General features: G+C 45.0%; 1 protein-coding gene across 1 annotated transcript; it reads right to left on the bottom strand.

The window, feature by feature from the left end:
- Nucleotides 1-129: 129 nt before the first annotated feature.
- NOB1 (NIN1 (RPN12) binding protein 1 homolog) lies at nucleotides 130-12115 on the bottom strand. Its single transcript, XM_019935601.3, has 9 exons — nucleotides 11930-12115; nucleotides 11676-11808; nucleotides 9696-9826; nucleotides 7210-7281; nucleotides 6873-7001; nucleotides 6578-6778; nucleotides 5875-5972; nucleotides 3568-3712; nucleotides 130-824 (listed from the first exon to the last, which is right to left on the bottom strand). Exons 1-9 carry the CDS (start codon nucleotides 11990-11992, stop codon nucleotides 555-557), a joined length of 1242 nt encoding a protein of 413 aa, XP_019791160.2. The 5' UTR covers nucleotides 11993-12115; the 3' UTR covers nucleotides 130-554.
- Nucleotides 12116-14597: the final 2482 nt, after the last annotated feature.

Below are 14597 nucleotides of genomic sequence, written 5' to 3'. Positions count from 1 at the left end.
TTCCATCTAGCACAAAGAAAGGAGCTCCAAGGAGCTGTACAAAATAAAGGACTTTTATAGGTAGAAGGAGTTACTGAGTCCAAGCTCATACTGCTCACCGCATGACAGGCCAATAAATCAAGAGACAAGTTGTGGGGCAAGGAACAGCAACTTTATTCGGAAAGCCAGCAGACCAAGAAGATGGTGGACTCCTGTCCCAAAGAACCATCTTACCTGAGTCAGAATTCAGGCTTCTTTTATACTAAAGAGGGAAGGGGTGTGGCTGGTTGTTGCAAACTTCTTGGTGCTGGAATCCTTTGCTCTTGCAGCTGTCCATGTCCAAGTAGGTCAGGTCACAATGTTCACATAAACCTCCTGGATACACACAGGCCAAGGGATGGCGGGTTCCACCACAAACCCAACCCGAGGCACCACAGTGAGTCCTGGGGCAGCACTATGGAAGCCAGGCCTCTTCTGTGTCCAAGTGGTTGTGGAGTTGGCACAGCTGGGGACCTGAGACATGGGTCTCCTGGGCAGTCACAGCATCAGTCCAGCTTGCCTGTGGAGCTCATGCTTCACCTTTTCTTCACAAACTTCTTTCTGGAAGCATTGGGATTTAACCGTCTCCTGCCGGCTCCCAAGGTGCTGTCTCGGACCTGCAAGGTAGCTGACCGGCTGGAGATGTCATTCTCTGCAAAGGGAGACACCCCAGCTATGTAGTCAGGGGCAAACACGTCAGTTTTCTGCCTGGCCTTTCGGGAAAGTCGCAGCTGAGGGAAGCGCTGGTCCTCGGTCAGGTGGGGGTTGATGGCGTACTTGCCCCCTTTGGGAGTGGGGAGTGAATACTGCAAATAAGACGAGGAAAGGCCATTAGGAGGACGGGGATTCGTATTTATACACATCAGATCCTGTTACGTAAAGCTTACCTGACAACTCTGCACGCAGGCAGACGACACCAACGGAGTCTATCGTCACTGCCTACTGTGCACTGAGTACATGACATGCATCTTCCCACTTGAGCCTACTCTCACCTCACAGATGAAAAGCAACACGGTATTGTGACTACATTCCCTCAACAAAAGACGGAAAAAATTACACTAAAACACAGAACCCTAGTAGGCAGGTACCATTTTCATAATGGTATAGGTTAGCACTTCTGAAATAACCACACACACACACACACACACACACACACTCCAGTTGAACAAAATTATAATTATGGAAAATGGTGTTATGAAGGGTGTTATGGATATTAGAGGGAGGGCTAGAATGAACTCTGGTGTTGAACTGAATCTGAAGTTATAAATTCAATTTTTAATACAGATAAGAGAAAAAGTATTACTATGTGTATTTATATATAATATTTCCCATCTTTGTCCACTGTGGACCTAGAATTAATGCCACCCTAGGACAATAAGCATACCCACTGTCCAGTGCCCAGATCTTTGCTTCTAAAAACTTAAGAGCTCCTTAGAGAAATGGCTGATTCCAGGGCACAGGCAGGGAGGTATAAGAGTCGGAACAGCTTGCTGTGCCAGAAAGTAAAATTGTTCAAAGAATAACTGGGGCACATCAGAAAGACACAGAAGCCATCCTGAAGGGGCTCCATGAACAGTTTGAGTATCAAAATAAATAAGGATAGCAATGGATCACAGCCTACAGACTACAATAAAAATACATGCGACCACACTCATATAAATGATATATGGGAAAGTTCCTCTTTACAGCAGAATGGCAAGTAATAAATATGGAGAAGAAATGATGCAATTAGAAAATCACCATTTGGCAACCTTCATTGTAAAAACTGATTCAGATGACTTTAACAAGTAAAAGTTTGATGAGAAACAGTATTCACACAGTATCAGACTATCTTTCTCTAAGTTACTTATTAATCACGGATAATAACCTTACAGGAAATTTGGTAATCTTGGTTTTGTTAATTATATTGTGGTTACACAAGAAACCTCCAACTAAGTGATCAAAGTTATTATCAGCAGTAAATTGGACACAGCCTGAATCTAACCAGGAGGAAACACCAGACAAACCCAAGGTAAAGGAGAGTCTACAAAGTAACTGCTTTGTACTCTTCAAAACTGTTCAAAACTGTCAAGGTCACGAAAGACAGCAGACCTGAGAAACTACTTCAGTTTAAAAGAGACTAAGGAGATAGGACAATGAAATGCAACAGTGAAATGCAACATGTGATCCTAGACTGGATCCTGGACCCCAAACAAACCCCCTTCTCTTGCTGTAAAAGAAATCTGTGGCAAAGTTTGAGTATGGTCTAAGGACTCCCCTGGCAGTCCAGTGGTTAAGACTCTGCACTTCCAATGCAGGGGGCATGGGTTCGATCCTTAGTTGGGGAACTAAGATCCCACGTGCCACGTGGCACAGCCAGAAAAAAAAAAAAGTCTGGAGCTTCCCTGGTGGCGCAGTGGTTGAGAGTCTGCCTGCTAATGCAGGGGACACAGGTTCGAGCCCTGGTCTGGGAAGATCCCACATGCCGTGGAGCAACTAGGCCCATGAGCCACAACTACTGAGCCTGTGCGTCTGGAGCCTGTGCTCCGCAACAAGAGAGGCCACGATAGTGAGAGGCCCGCGCAGCATGATGAAGAGTGGCCCCCGCTTGCCACAACTAGAGAAAGCCCTCACACAGAAACGAAGACCCAACACAGCAAAATAAATTAATTAATTAATAAACTCAAAAAAAAAAAAAAGTCTGAATATGGTTCATAGATTAGATAGTATTGAAGTAATGTTAACTTCTTGGTTTTGGTAATTGTATTGTGGGTTCTAAGATGAAGTCCTTGTTTCAGGAAACACACACTGAAGTATCCAGGTGCAAAAGGGCGTCATGCACAATTTACTCTCAGATGGTTTAGGGGAAAAGAAAAAATATAAATGATAAAGCAAATATAGTGAATGATTAAATTGGGAAATCTAAGTGAAAGCTAAATGGGAATTATTTGTACTATTTTTGGCAACTTTTTATTAAAAAAAAAAACTACGAGATACCATTAAAAAAATTATTTCAAAATAGAAAGTTAAAAAAAAAAACAACCTTTCTAACGTTAGTGGCATGCACCATACCTGGAGAACTCAGAGCCAGGTCAGCCACACTCATACTTGCCTGCCTGTCAACCCTTCTCTCCTGATTCCTCAAAACAAATCCACCCCACTGTGTATCCAGCCCAGGACTCTTGTGCTGAGTATTTACACAACCTTCCCTTGTGGTTCTTGAAGCTTCTAGACATTCTACCCATCCTCAAATTCCCACACAAATCCATCCTCCACCGTCCTGCAAACCATCCCTCTTTGACCCCACATATATTTGGCCCTTGCTTTTTACCGTGTGGAATTACTGGTTATTTCTCCTTAGACTGCAAACTCCTCAAAAACCTCCCAGGGAGGTTGAGTTGTGAGCTCTCCCCACCTGCCTTGGTCCCTGGATCACAGGCTTTCAATAACTATCTTTAGAAACCAGGAGGGTCTGTTTGTCCTCTCTGATCATTTCGATCCTGGTGCTAAAAGGTCTCGCTTCCCCGACCTGGGCCCTGCTGTTAGGGGAGCGGGAGATGCGCCACTCACCCGGAGGCCCCGAGGATTCAGCACCTTAGGGTTGCGGGAAAAGTGCATGCGCAGGGTTCCATCGTCGCTGACGGTCACAGACACCTTCTTCAGTGTCTTGTTTCCACACTGTGCACAGAACACTCTGCTCATGTCAGATGTTGTCCTGCAGGAACAAAGGAGATGCATCACACTGGAGCCAGAGGCAGCAAACCCCATCCCCAGAGCGCAAGGTGAGTCTCGGGCCTCAGAGGAGGAGACACAAGAAATGGGGACAGGCTGGACTGCACCGCACACATCCCAGACCAAGGCCACCTGCCCTCACGCTGCTGATATAAGCACACTGCTGCTGCACGGCTCCCACGGCAAAGGTAAATGACATAAGGAGCAAGTTAGTAAGTAAGAAAACTGAGCAGAATGTTGTTACAGTAATAATGAACTCTTACTGAATTTTGTTAGGCATTATTCCACAAGTTTAATGTCAAAATAACCCTATGAAGTTGATATATCTCCATTTTACGGATGGGGAAACGAAGGCAAGGTAAGGTAGCTTGCTCAAGGTCACAGAGCTAGTAAGTGGCAGGTATAAGCCCAGGGAATCTGGCTCTAGAGTCAGTGCTCTTACCACCACCATACTTTCTCAAGGGTCATATTATTACATTACTCAACTATTTCTGAACACCTTGTGCCCAAGTATCAGCCTAGGCATTGAGCCAGGAGGTGGCTCTGGAGGTGCTGAGAATTTACTAACCAACAGGATACACTATCAAAGCTGCTATGACTGAATGGGTATGGGTGCTGAGGCAGACCCACAGGCCTTGCCTCTCTCGCACCCGCTCAAGGCCCAACGATGGACCTGAACAGGCAAAGCTGCTGTTGTCAGGGACCAAGCAGGAGCCCTGGTGTCTGTCCTTGAGGAATTCTCCCTCAGTTCCCAGTGGTAAGGACACAAGAGCTGCGTGAAACTGCCAGAGAAGCCAAGCCCTTTCCTGAAGTCTCTGCGAGTGAACTAAGCAACAGGGGCTAGGAAATAATTATTTTGTGCAAGAAACCACTCAGTCACTGGGGTTAATCTAACAAGAATGGAGAACATTTCCAAGTGTTTCTAAGAACGAATGTTAATTTGAGGAACTTAGAGCTTTTGTAACAAAGGACAATGGGGGAAATGAGATTTCATGAAGCAAAAAGCTTTACCGACATGAGCCTGGCACGTTTACACACTAAAGATTCAAAGAATGCAGAGGCAGTTTTGAGGAGTGGCTCCCCAGCAGACCTGCAGAGGACGGTAACAGAGATGGGCCCCGAGCCACGTGGGGGAGGGCTTCATCCAGGCTACTCCACCGTCAGTGGAACAGCACTGGGGACACAGGGAGAGACACCTTACTGCTTCGGAAAGCAGTGCACACAGGCCTCCACACTAAGGGGCTCCACCAGATACCTGACATGATGGCTACCATGTCTAGACTGAATCTGTGGAAAGGCTGGAAGCCACCAAGTTCCCAGGGCCATGCTTCACTCAACAGCAGGGCTGCAGTATAGTCTCTTCCATTCCAACCAGATCTCGGATCTGGGGGCCTTTCCACACAACACCAGCCCTCACCACGAGAAAAACCAATTCATGAGGCAGAAAAGAAATGGGGAGGAGTGCATGGTCAGTGAACTAAACAGTTCACCTCAATGGAGCACTTCCTATGCGCCAGACAAGCACTCTTTTATGTGACGATCTCCCTAATTCCTCACAACCACCTTTCTAATTTTACATAAGAAGAATCTGAGGTACAGAGAAGCTGACCAACTTCTGCAAAGTCACACAGCTACTAGGAGACAGAATCTGGATTGGAACCCACATAGTCTGGATCCAGAGTCCACTTTTTTTTTAAACAGAAAATTTCAAACATGAAGTAAACCAAAGAGCACAATGAACCCTCATGGACCCACCACCCAGCTTCATCTCTACCCTCACCCATTCCTCCCACTTCTGTTTTATTTCAAAGCAAGTCCCAGACATTATCCCATCCATAAACATTTTGGCACTTACTGCTAAACGACTAGGGCTCTTTGCTCCAGAACCCACACCCTTAATCCTATACACAAAGGTAGGGACAAAAAACACCCGCCCTGGCTTTGTCAGGTGGGAGGTCACTGGCCACCTCTGTCCCAGGGCTTTCAGTGCCCTGGTGGGGGCAGAACCTGGCCTGAGTAGGAAAGACAAGGTGGAGGGAATGCCTGTACACAAGGCAAGGTTCTCCTTCAAGAAGTCTCTAGAAGGTTTAGGAACAGAGGAGTGTTCAACAGAGGGGCACTGAGCCCAGGTTATTGGCTACATACTTGAAACAGCCGTGGCAGCGCAAGATGTAGCTCCGGGCCTCGCGGATCAGCATGCCGTTCACGGCCAGCACATGCAGCCCCATCTGGAGCAGGACATTCTGCAACCAACAAGTTAAAGAGAAACTGAGCTCATAGCAAAACGAAGAATTGTTTAATATCTGCATAATCACAGTTAAAAGAACTTCCCAAACCCTGGTTTGGCTCATAAAGGGCTTCTGCTAAAGAAAAGCAAGCTTAGGATACCTCTCAAGACATGTAAACTAGGACAAGGACCCAGATTTTTCTTCTCTCAGGTGCCATGGACCGAGAACATCATTTCGCCAAGGCCTCCTTTAGCAATCTCTCTTAACAGAGACATTTATTGTGTGAGAGCAAATATACTCATTTCTGGACTCAAAACCTCTACAGTCTCCAAATACTTAACTGAGCACAGGACGTTACACACACTGAAAGAAAAGCAGCAACAGATCATGAATACTGAACATCAGAAATTTAATACATCACATACATTCTGTAGGTATACTAGGATTCCCTAACCTCCAAGCAAAACTAAAAATTACCAAAGAGCACAGGCAAAGTTTCTAGAGCCAGGAAAAGAAGCATTACACAACAGTCCTGTACACACCCCCAAACCTCCAAAGGACCACTGCCTGTAACGGGTACGACACCAAGCCCAGGGCCAGCCAATGCCCATTCCACCCACCTGCATGGCGAAGTCTGTAGTCACACAGCCGACCCGCACATCCTTCGGGATGGCACACTGCTGCATCTCCTGCTGGACCTGCTTGATGTTGCTGGGGGTTATCCACCCACCCCCGTCATCATCACTGTCTTGGTCCTTCCTTTCTTCAAATCCATTCTCTTCGTTCTCTTCCTCACTTGGAATAGCCTCACCTTTGTCAATCTGAAACGTTAACAGAATTCAAACTTCTCGCCCAAAGGAGAAGCTGGGAGACGCTAGTCTCTTGTCATCAGGAGATCATAAAGCAGGGCCTTACCAGCAGCTCCTGCAGTTCATGATCAATATTAGGCAAAGGATTTCTCCAGAACACAAAGGAACTGAATTCTAGGTCCTCAGGCTCACCGACTGGGTGTCCATGTTCTACTGTTCCTCGTGCGAGTTTAGGCTGAAGTTAAAAGAAAAATAATTTTAAAACCTGAAAATTGAGAGGGTTATAAATGAAATGATATACGATATACAAGCCAGATCAGACAAGGATGGACAAACTATGCTATCTGTCTAGGTAAATTTGGTTCCCTCTAAACAGACAATTTGTGGAGATCTGACATGTAACAGAAAAGAGCATGAAGAGCCTGGCCTGTCTAAGAAATTACCTTTGAGGGCAGATGGAAACCAGAAATGTGTAGAGGAGTTTCTGGGTGCTGAATTGATGAACTCACTTTAACCTTTAAAAAGAAAAGAAAAAAGTGACAGCTCTAAGCAAAGAAATGCAGGTTGAAAATTCAACATGGAAGAGTAATTTAAAAAACAGAAAACAAAATACTTCCCCCTGGTTATTGAAATCAAAGATATTCAATGTTTTTTAAAAAGTGGGAAACATAAAAATATATGTAAAAATTAAAAAAAAAATAAATTTATTTTTATTTTTGGCTGCGTTGGGTCTTTGTTGCTGCGTGCGGCCTTTTCTCTAGTTGCGGTAAGCAGGGGCTACTCTTCATTGCGGTGCGCGGGCTTCTCACTGCAGTGGTTTCTCTTGTTGCGGAGCATGGGCTCTGGAGTGCAGGCTCAGTAGTTGTGGTGCACGGGCTCAGTAGCTCTGCGGCATGTGGGATCTTCCCAGACCAGGGCTGAACCCGTGTCCCCTGCATTGGCAGGCGGATTTTTAACCACTGAGCCACCAGGGAAGCCCGTAAAGAATTATTCAGGGATTCCACTACTACCAAATAACCACTTTAGGACATTTCTTTTTTGTCCCTAGACATAAAGGTTTAATGAACATCATTATGTGTAAAACTTGGAAGTATCTTTGGTTATATCCTTAGGATAAATGCCTAAGAGTGGAATTGCTGGGTCAAAAGACAGGCTGTTTTAAAGCTTCTGATACAAAACAGCTAATTCCTGCCCAAAAGACTGCAGGAAAGGGCAATTTTTAGGAATCTCAAATTGACAGAAGCCAAAGCAGAAACCCAGCTGAGCCACAAAGTCAGAGTTTATATGAAACTATTCCCTTCACTCCCATCGCCCCAAAACATTCTGGTGACACACAGATGTCTATATTTTAGGCATCACTTTTAGACTTCTTGGATTGGAGGACTCTACACTTGGTTGAAAACAAGTGAAGGCAGTTCTGACTAGAATAGAATCATGAGCCCACTACAGTTTTGATGACCTTAGACAGCGGAGATCAAGTAATTCTTTGCAAACACTACTTGAAATTACTTATTACAGTATAAGGTTAATAATCTATCTTTCAAAATCCTCTGGCCTAGAAACAGGCAATGGGGTCCAGGCACAAAACCATTAGTCTCTTCAACTTAGCCAAGATGGACAAGTCCCTAAAAGCACAACAGGAACCCAGAATTTTGAAGGTAGCAAGAGTTGAAAAAAATGGTAATCATTTAAAGTGTTCTTTCTTGCTTCCTTCTGGAAAAGAATTCTATTTTTAAAAAACTAGCGAGAGGGGCTTCCCTGATGGCGCAGTGGTTAAGAATCTGCCTGCCAATGCAGGAGACACAGGTTCAAGCCCTGGTCCAGAAAGATCCCACATGCCATGGAGCAACTAAGCCCGTGCACCACAACTACTGAGCCTGTGCTCTAGAGCCCGTGAGCCACAACTACTGAGGCCTGCGTACCTAGAGCCCGTACACCGCAATGAAGAGCAGCCCCCGCTCGCCACAACTAGAGAAACCCTGCCCGCAGCAACAAAGACCCAACACAGCCAAAAAAAATGAGAATATTTTTACTCTTTCTGCATTTTATTATTTTAATTTAGTTTATCTATTTGGTTGCACCAGGTCTTAGTTGCGACAAGCGGGCTCCTTAGTTGTGGCATGCAAATTCTTAGTTGCAGCATGGGGATCTAGTTCCCTGAGCAGGGACTGAACCTGGACCCCCTGCACTGGGAGTGTGGAGTCTTAACTACTGTGCCAGCAGGGAAGTCCCTGCATTTTTAAATTTAACCAACGTTACCAAGAACCTACAGGTCAAGACTGAGACATGTTTGCTAATTGCAACGTATGAACCTTATCTGGATCCTGATCCAAACAAGTAAACTATTAAAAAAAATTTATAAAATAATTGAGAAATGTGAACACAGATTGGATATTTGATGATATCAGGGAATTACTATTAATTTTGTGTAGGTGTAATATTGGTTTTGTGGTTATTTTTTTTAGAGACATACCTTATCTTTAGAGACACACCAAGAAATATCTATCAGTGAAATGTTAGGCTGTCTGAGTTCAAAATATTCAGGGCTGGGGTCGGGTAAAGATGAAAACAGATCATGAGTTGACAACTGTGGAGGCAGGATGATGGGGACACTGGGTCCATTATACTATTCCCTCTACTTCTGTACATCTGATAGTTCTCATAATAAAAAAGTTAAAACAGGGCTTCCCTGGTGGCGCAGTGGTTGAGAGTCCGTCTGCCGATGCAGGGGACACGGGTTTGTGCCCCAGTCCAGGAAGAGCCCACATGCCGCGGAGTGGCTGGGCCCATGAGCCATGGCCGCTGAGCCTGCGCGTCCGGAGCCTGTGCTCCGCAACGGGAGAGGCCACAACAGTGAGAGGCCCGCGTACCGCAAAAAAAAAAAAAAAAAAAGTTAAAACAGATAAAACCAACTATCTTTCTTATTTACCTTTTCTGGTTCTTGTTTTAGGTGAGACACCCCAACAAACTCTGCTTCCAGCTGGTAGGTAAGTGCCAGTACTTGGATATCTGTGGCAGAGAGGCTGGGATAGTCTCCAGTTTTCTTTGAAAACTCAGTCACTGTAAACAAGAGATTCCCAACTTCAGTTAAAAGCAAAGAGCTATATGACCTTGGATAACCATAATGAAAGTATGAAAAGAACTTAGGATCAGTATCCCAAGAAAAACGGAAGCCCCAAATCTTTTTTTTTTTTAAACTGAAGTATAGTTGATTTACAATGTTGTTAATTACTGCTGCACAGCAAAGTAATTCAGTTATACATATACATACATTCCTTTTTAAAATATTCTTTTCCATTATGGTTATCATTGGATATTGAATATAGCTGTCTGTGCTATACAGTAGCACCTTGTTGTTTATCCATTTTATATATAAAAGCTTACATCTGCTCACCCCAACCTCCCCCAACCCCCTTCCCCTTGGCAACCAGAAGTCTGTTCTCTATGTCTGTGATTCTGTTTCTATTTCAAAAAGGTTCATTTGCGTCATATTTTAGATTCCACATATAAGTCACATCATATGGTTATTTGTCTTTCTCTTTCTGACTTCACTTAGTATGATAATCTCTAGTTACATCCATGTTGCTGCAAATGGCATTATTTCGTTCTTTTTTATGGCTGAGTAGTATTCCATTGTATACATGTACCATATCTTCTTTATCTGTTCATCATCAATGGACATTTAGGTTGTTTCCATGTCTTGGCTATTGTGAATAGTGCTGCTATGAATATAGGAGTGCATGTATCTTTTTGAATTACTATAGTTTTGTCTGGATATATGCCCAGGAGTGGGAATGTTTCAGCCCAATTTTATGAAGTACGTACTGTTAGTGTTTCCTCAGAAAGATTAAGTAACCTGTCAAAGATCACACAGCTAGGATGCTGGAGAAAGCTAAAGAAGTCACAAATAGTGTAGGTAACAACATCTCCATTATCAGGCCTTTAAACCCTAAAACACTTCCAACCACCTAGGTCCTTTCCTGGGCAGGATCATCGCCTTGATCCCTAACAAGAGAACAACGCTGACTCCTAAGCCAAGTGAGAGTTGTTTAGTTTTCTTTCAGGACTAATGTAAGGCCTAAAAGCCATCCCTTTTTCTGACTTGAGGCTGGCCTCCATATCCAAAACAGTCATCACTCTTATCTACTGAAAAGAAATGGGCGAGAGTAAGAGATCTGGGTTCTTCCATTTTTTTAAAAATCTTTTTAACATCTTTATTGGAGTATAATTGCTTTACAATGGTTAGTTTCTGCTGTATAACAAAGTGAATCAGCTATACATATACATATATCCCCATATCTCCTCCCTCTTGCAGCTCCCTCCCATCTTCTATTTTTAATCCAAACAAATTTACTGAATACTTGCAAAGCGCTGGACACTGTGCTGAGTGACATTATTCCTCATTTAATGCTCCCAGCAACCCCTCGGGTAGGTACTGTTAATCCCATTTTACAGATGGAGGCAACCGAGGCCTAGAGCGTCTGAGTGATATTCCCAGGGGCACATAACTAGTAACTGGCAAGGCCTGGCTGACTCATGACCCAGAACTCCTCTCTCCCACCACGGTCTCCTAGACCGTGGAGTTTCTTTTATTTACTTATTTTTTGAATTTTATTTATTTTTTTATACAGCAGGTTCTTATTAGTTATCCATTTTATACATATTAGTGTATACATGTCAATCCCAATCTCCCAATTCATCCCACCACCACTATCACCACCACCCCCTGCCACTTTCCCCCCTTGGTGTCCATACGTTTGTTCTCTCCATCTGTGTCTCTATTTCTGCCCGACCGTGCAGTTTCTAAATCAACTCTGATAAAGTATCCAGACTCCGATTAGAACCAGAGCAGGTTCAGTCAGCAACCCGGGAACCAGCTTCGCCATTAACACCGGGCAGAGACACTCACCCAGCCGCACGTATTCCGGGAAGGGCTCCCTGAAACGCAGCTCGTAGGGCAGGACTGCGAGCCGCCTGCGCGTGGCCTTATCCCGAATCTCGCTGACCACATCCCGAATGGTGTAGATGTTCTTCCCGATGTCCTGAGGAGAGATCGGCCCAACTCATACCCGCCCGCACCACGCAGCGCGCTGCACGATTTCCCAAGCTCCTTTAGGGGCCACCAGCCCAGACCCCGCTCCTCTCCGCCGGAGCTCCCTGTACCTGTAGAGCCGCGTCCCGCAGGAAAGCCCCTGCATCGGCTACAACGTGCTCCACCGGCGCCATCTTGGTCCATCGAGGCCGGAGCGTGCATGCGCATGCAGATTGCGCCCGCCCCTCTGTCCCGATCTGGGCATCTGGGAGCCGGGAAGAGCAGCCGCGGCTAGGCCCCGTCTCCTGGCGGCCGCCGCAGCATCTTCCGGCTCAGGGCTCTCCGAGCGCATGCGCGGTGAGGCCGCCAGCTCTGCCTGGGAGGTGTGGGCGGGGTCAAACCTTGGGAGGGGCGGGGGGCCACCCGAGGAAATTCGCTTTGGCGTCTGCTCCTTAGCGCCTTCTTTACGCTTAAATGCAAATAGTCTGTATTAGTTTCATTGTTAAGAGTCAATCAATACAGATGCCCTAATTTAAAGATCACAACAACCCTATGAAATAGGTACTATTTTACGGGTAAGGGGTAGCTACTCAAGAAAACTAGTCCCAGCTAACATGGGTAGTTAGTGAGGTATCGAGATTAACACTGAAACAAACCGACTCAGAGCCGCTTTCTTACTACTGTGTCATACCGACCGCTGCTTGCTTACTTACCCCCGCTTCATTTTGAGCAACTTGGGTCCAGGATCTCTTACGCCACTTACATAAGGCTCATAATTACTTGCTGAGATTTCATAATTATGAGATCTGGTCTATTAGAAATTCATGCTGGCGAATTTTGGCTGAATGATGACTTGAGTTTTCAGTCATCCATCTTCAGAGGTGTTGAGTTATTCTAAACTTTCTTTGTCAAGTCTTCACTCTAGTTTTTACCCCTTGGTTATAATTTTTTTTTTTTCTTTTCTGTACGCGGGCCTCTCACTGTTGTGGCCTCTCCCGTTGTGGAGCACAGGCTCCGGACACGCAGGCTCAGCGGCCATGGCTCACGGGCCTAGCCGCTCCGCGGCATGTGGGATCTTCCCGGACCGGGGCACGAACCCGTGTCCCCTACATTGGCAGGCGGACTCTCAACCACTGCGCCACCAGGGAAGCCCACCCTTTGGTTATACTTTATCCATCGTACTTCCAAAAATTGTTCACTGCCCTCGGGGGTCTTTTAATAGGTGCCCAAATCCCTTTTCCTTCCCCAGATGTCTCCATTTTTTTTTCTTTTCTTTTTTGTGGGATCTTAGTTCCCCAACCAGGGATCGAACCCCGGCCCCAGCAGTGAAAGGGCCGAATCCTAAGTGCCTAGACCGCCAGGGAATTCCCTATCATATCAATTTTTTTGTTTTTATTTCTCTATACTTTCAGTTTCTCTGCAGAATTTTACAATGCTGACCATTTCCTCTTTCTGGACTGTCTCCTTGCCTCACTTTGGTGTTACATCACTATCCTGGTCCCGCTGTGTCTCTGATGATCTCTCACCCTCCTTCACTGTCATCTCTTCTGCGTTGCTCACGGGGCACCCACCACAGAACTGTCTTGGCCTCTGTATCTTAAGTTTTCTCCTTCACCAATACTATCTATCCCCAAGGCTTATCACAATTATCGCATTATAGGAATGCCTTTGGAATCTACAGGTCCAATCCCTGTTTATTCCCTAGCCTAGCCATTGGCCACATCTTTCTGAAATTTTTGGCATCTTCACTCCGGAGGAAGGTTAAAACTAAGGTAGTTTTCTCTCCTGACCCCGCTTAAACTTTCTTCACTGGTTGAGTTCCTATTTTTCCGAATGGCATTACCAAAAAAGGCACTCGAGGTAAGAATCTCTGAGTCATGTTTATTCCCACTCTCAACCCATACCACTCTTCCTAAACTTTATTGATGTCACTTCTGAATTGTTTTGAGGTGCCTGGGTCTCCTCTCCATTCATTCACCTTACTCTAATCAAGTTTTTATTTCATGCCTAGAAAATATAATCCACTCAACGCTAATATTTGTATCTCTAAGTTCTTCCTCAATTGCTCCTGTTGCCTAAAAAGGGAGGGAGTATATAGAAACTAGACTCCACAATAAAAGAGGTTTATTGAAGTTGGCAATAATTCTGTAGACACTAGGGTGAAGAAGAATGATCTAGATCAGTGCTGTCAAACTTGACTGTGAATTAGGATCACCTGGAGAGCTTGGCAAACTAGATAGCTGGGGTTCATCCTCAGTTTCTGATTCAGTAGGTCTGGGCAGGGTGGGAGAATCTGCATTTTTAATAAGTTCCAGATGATGCTGGTGCTGCTGACCTGGGGCCACACTTGAGAACCACTGATTTAGGGGAATAGCCAGGGAAAGAAAGATCAGGCTCTGAGCCATTCACTTTCTAGTAAATATTAAAAATACTTGTTAATATAAAAGGTTTCTTGACATTTTGTAGTTTTTGTCATTTTTTGTAATAGTTTAATCCCTTTTCTGTTTCCCTGTAATGCTCGCTAGTCTTCAAGTCCACTGAAGCCTTAGAAGGACTCTTATTTAGTGAACAAATAAGTACTGAGAGCTAATTTATACCACCACAATTTGGGTGATATAACAGTTATGAACAAAGTGATATTTTGTGTAGTGTCTAGGGGCACCTTCGAGCTTATGACCTTGGAGCCAAATCTTGAAGGATGAGTAGGGCAAAAGCATTGAGGTATGAAAGTCCAAAGGGAGTGTTCAGGGAGTTGAGGGTAGTGCCTGTGGTAGCACAGGGTGTCTGGGGACAGGTTCT

Source organism: Tursiops truncatus, chromosome 19 (genome assembly GCF_011762595.2).
Source record: "Tursiops truncatus isolate mTurTru1 chromosome 19, mTurTru1.mat.Y, whole genome shotgun sequence".
Taxonomy (NCBI): Eukaryota; Metazoa; Chordata; class Mammalia; order Artiodactyla; family Delphinidae; genus Tursiops; species Tursiops truncatus.
Note: the sequence above shows the minus strand (reverse complement) of the source record. Positions and strands in the feature narration are given on the sequence as shown.

Bases quoted from the DNA above. Each gene is read 5' to 3' on its own strand.
- NOB1 (XM_019935601.3), bottom strand. From the start codon at position 11,992: ATGGCGCCGGTGGAGCACGTTGTAGCCGATGCAGGGGCTTTCCTGCGG. The intron at 9,827-11,675 runs GTGAGTGTCTCT...TCTTGTTTACAG, and splicing joins CCCGGAATACGTGCGGCTGG to TGACTGAGTTTTCAAAGAAA. The intron at 825-3,567 runs GTGAGTGGCGCA...TCTTATTTGCAG, and splicing joins TGAATCCTCGGGGCCTCCGG to TATTCACTCCCCACTCCCAA.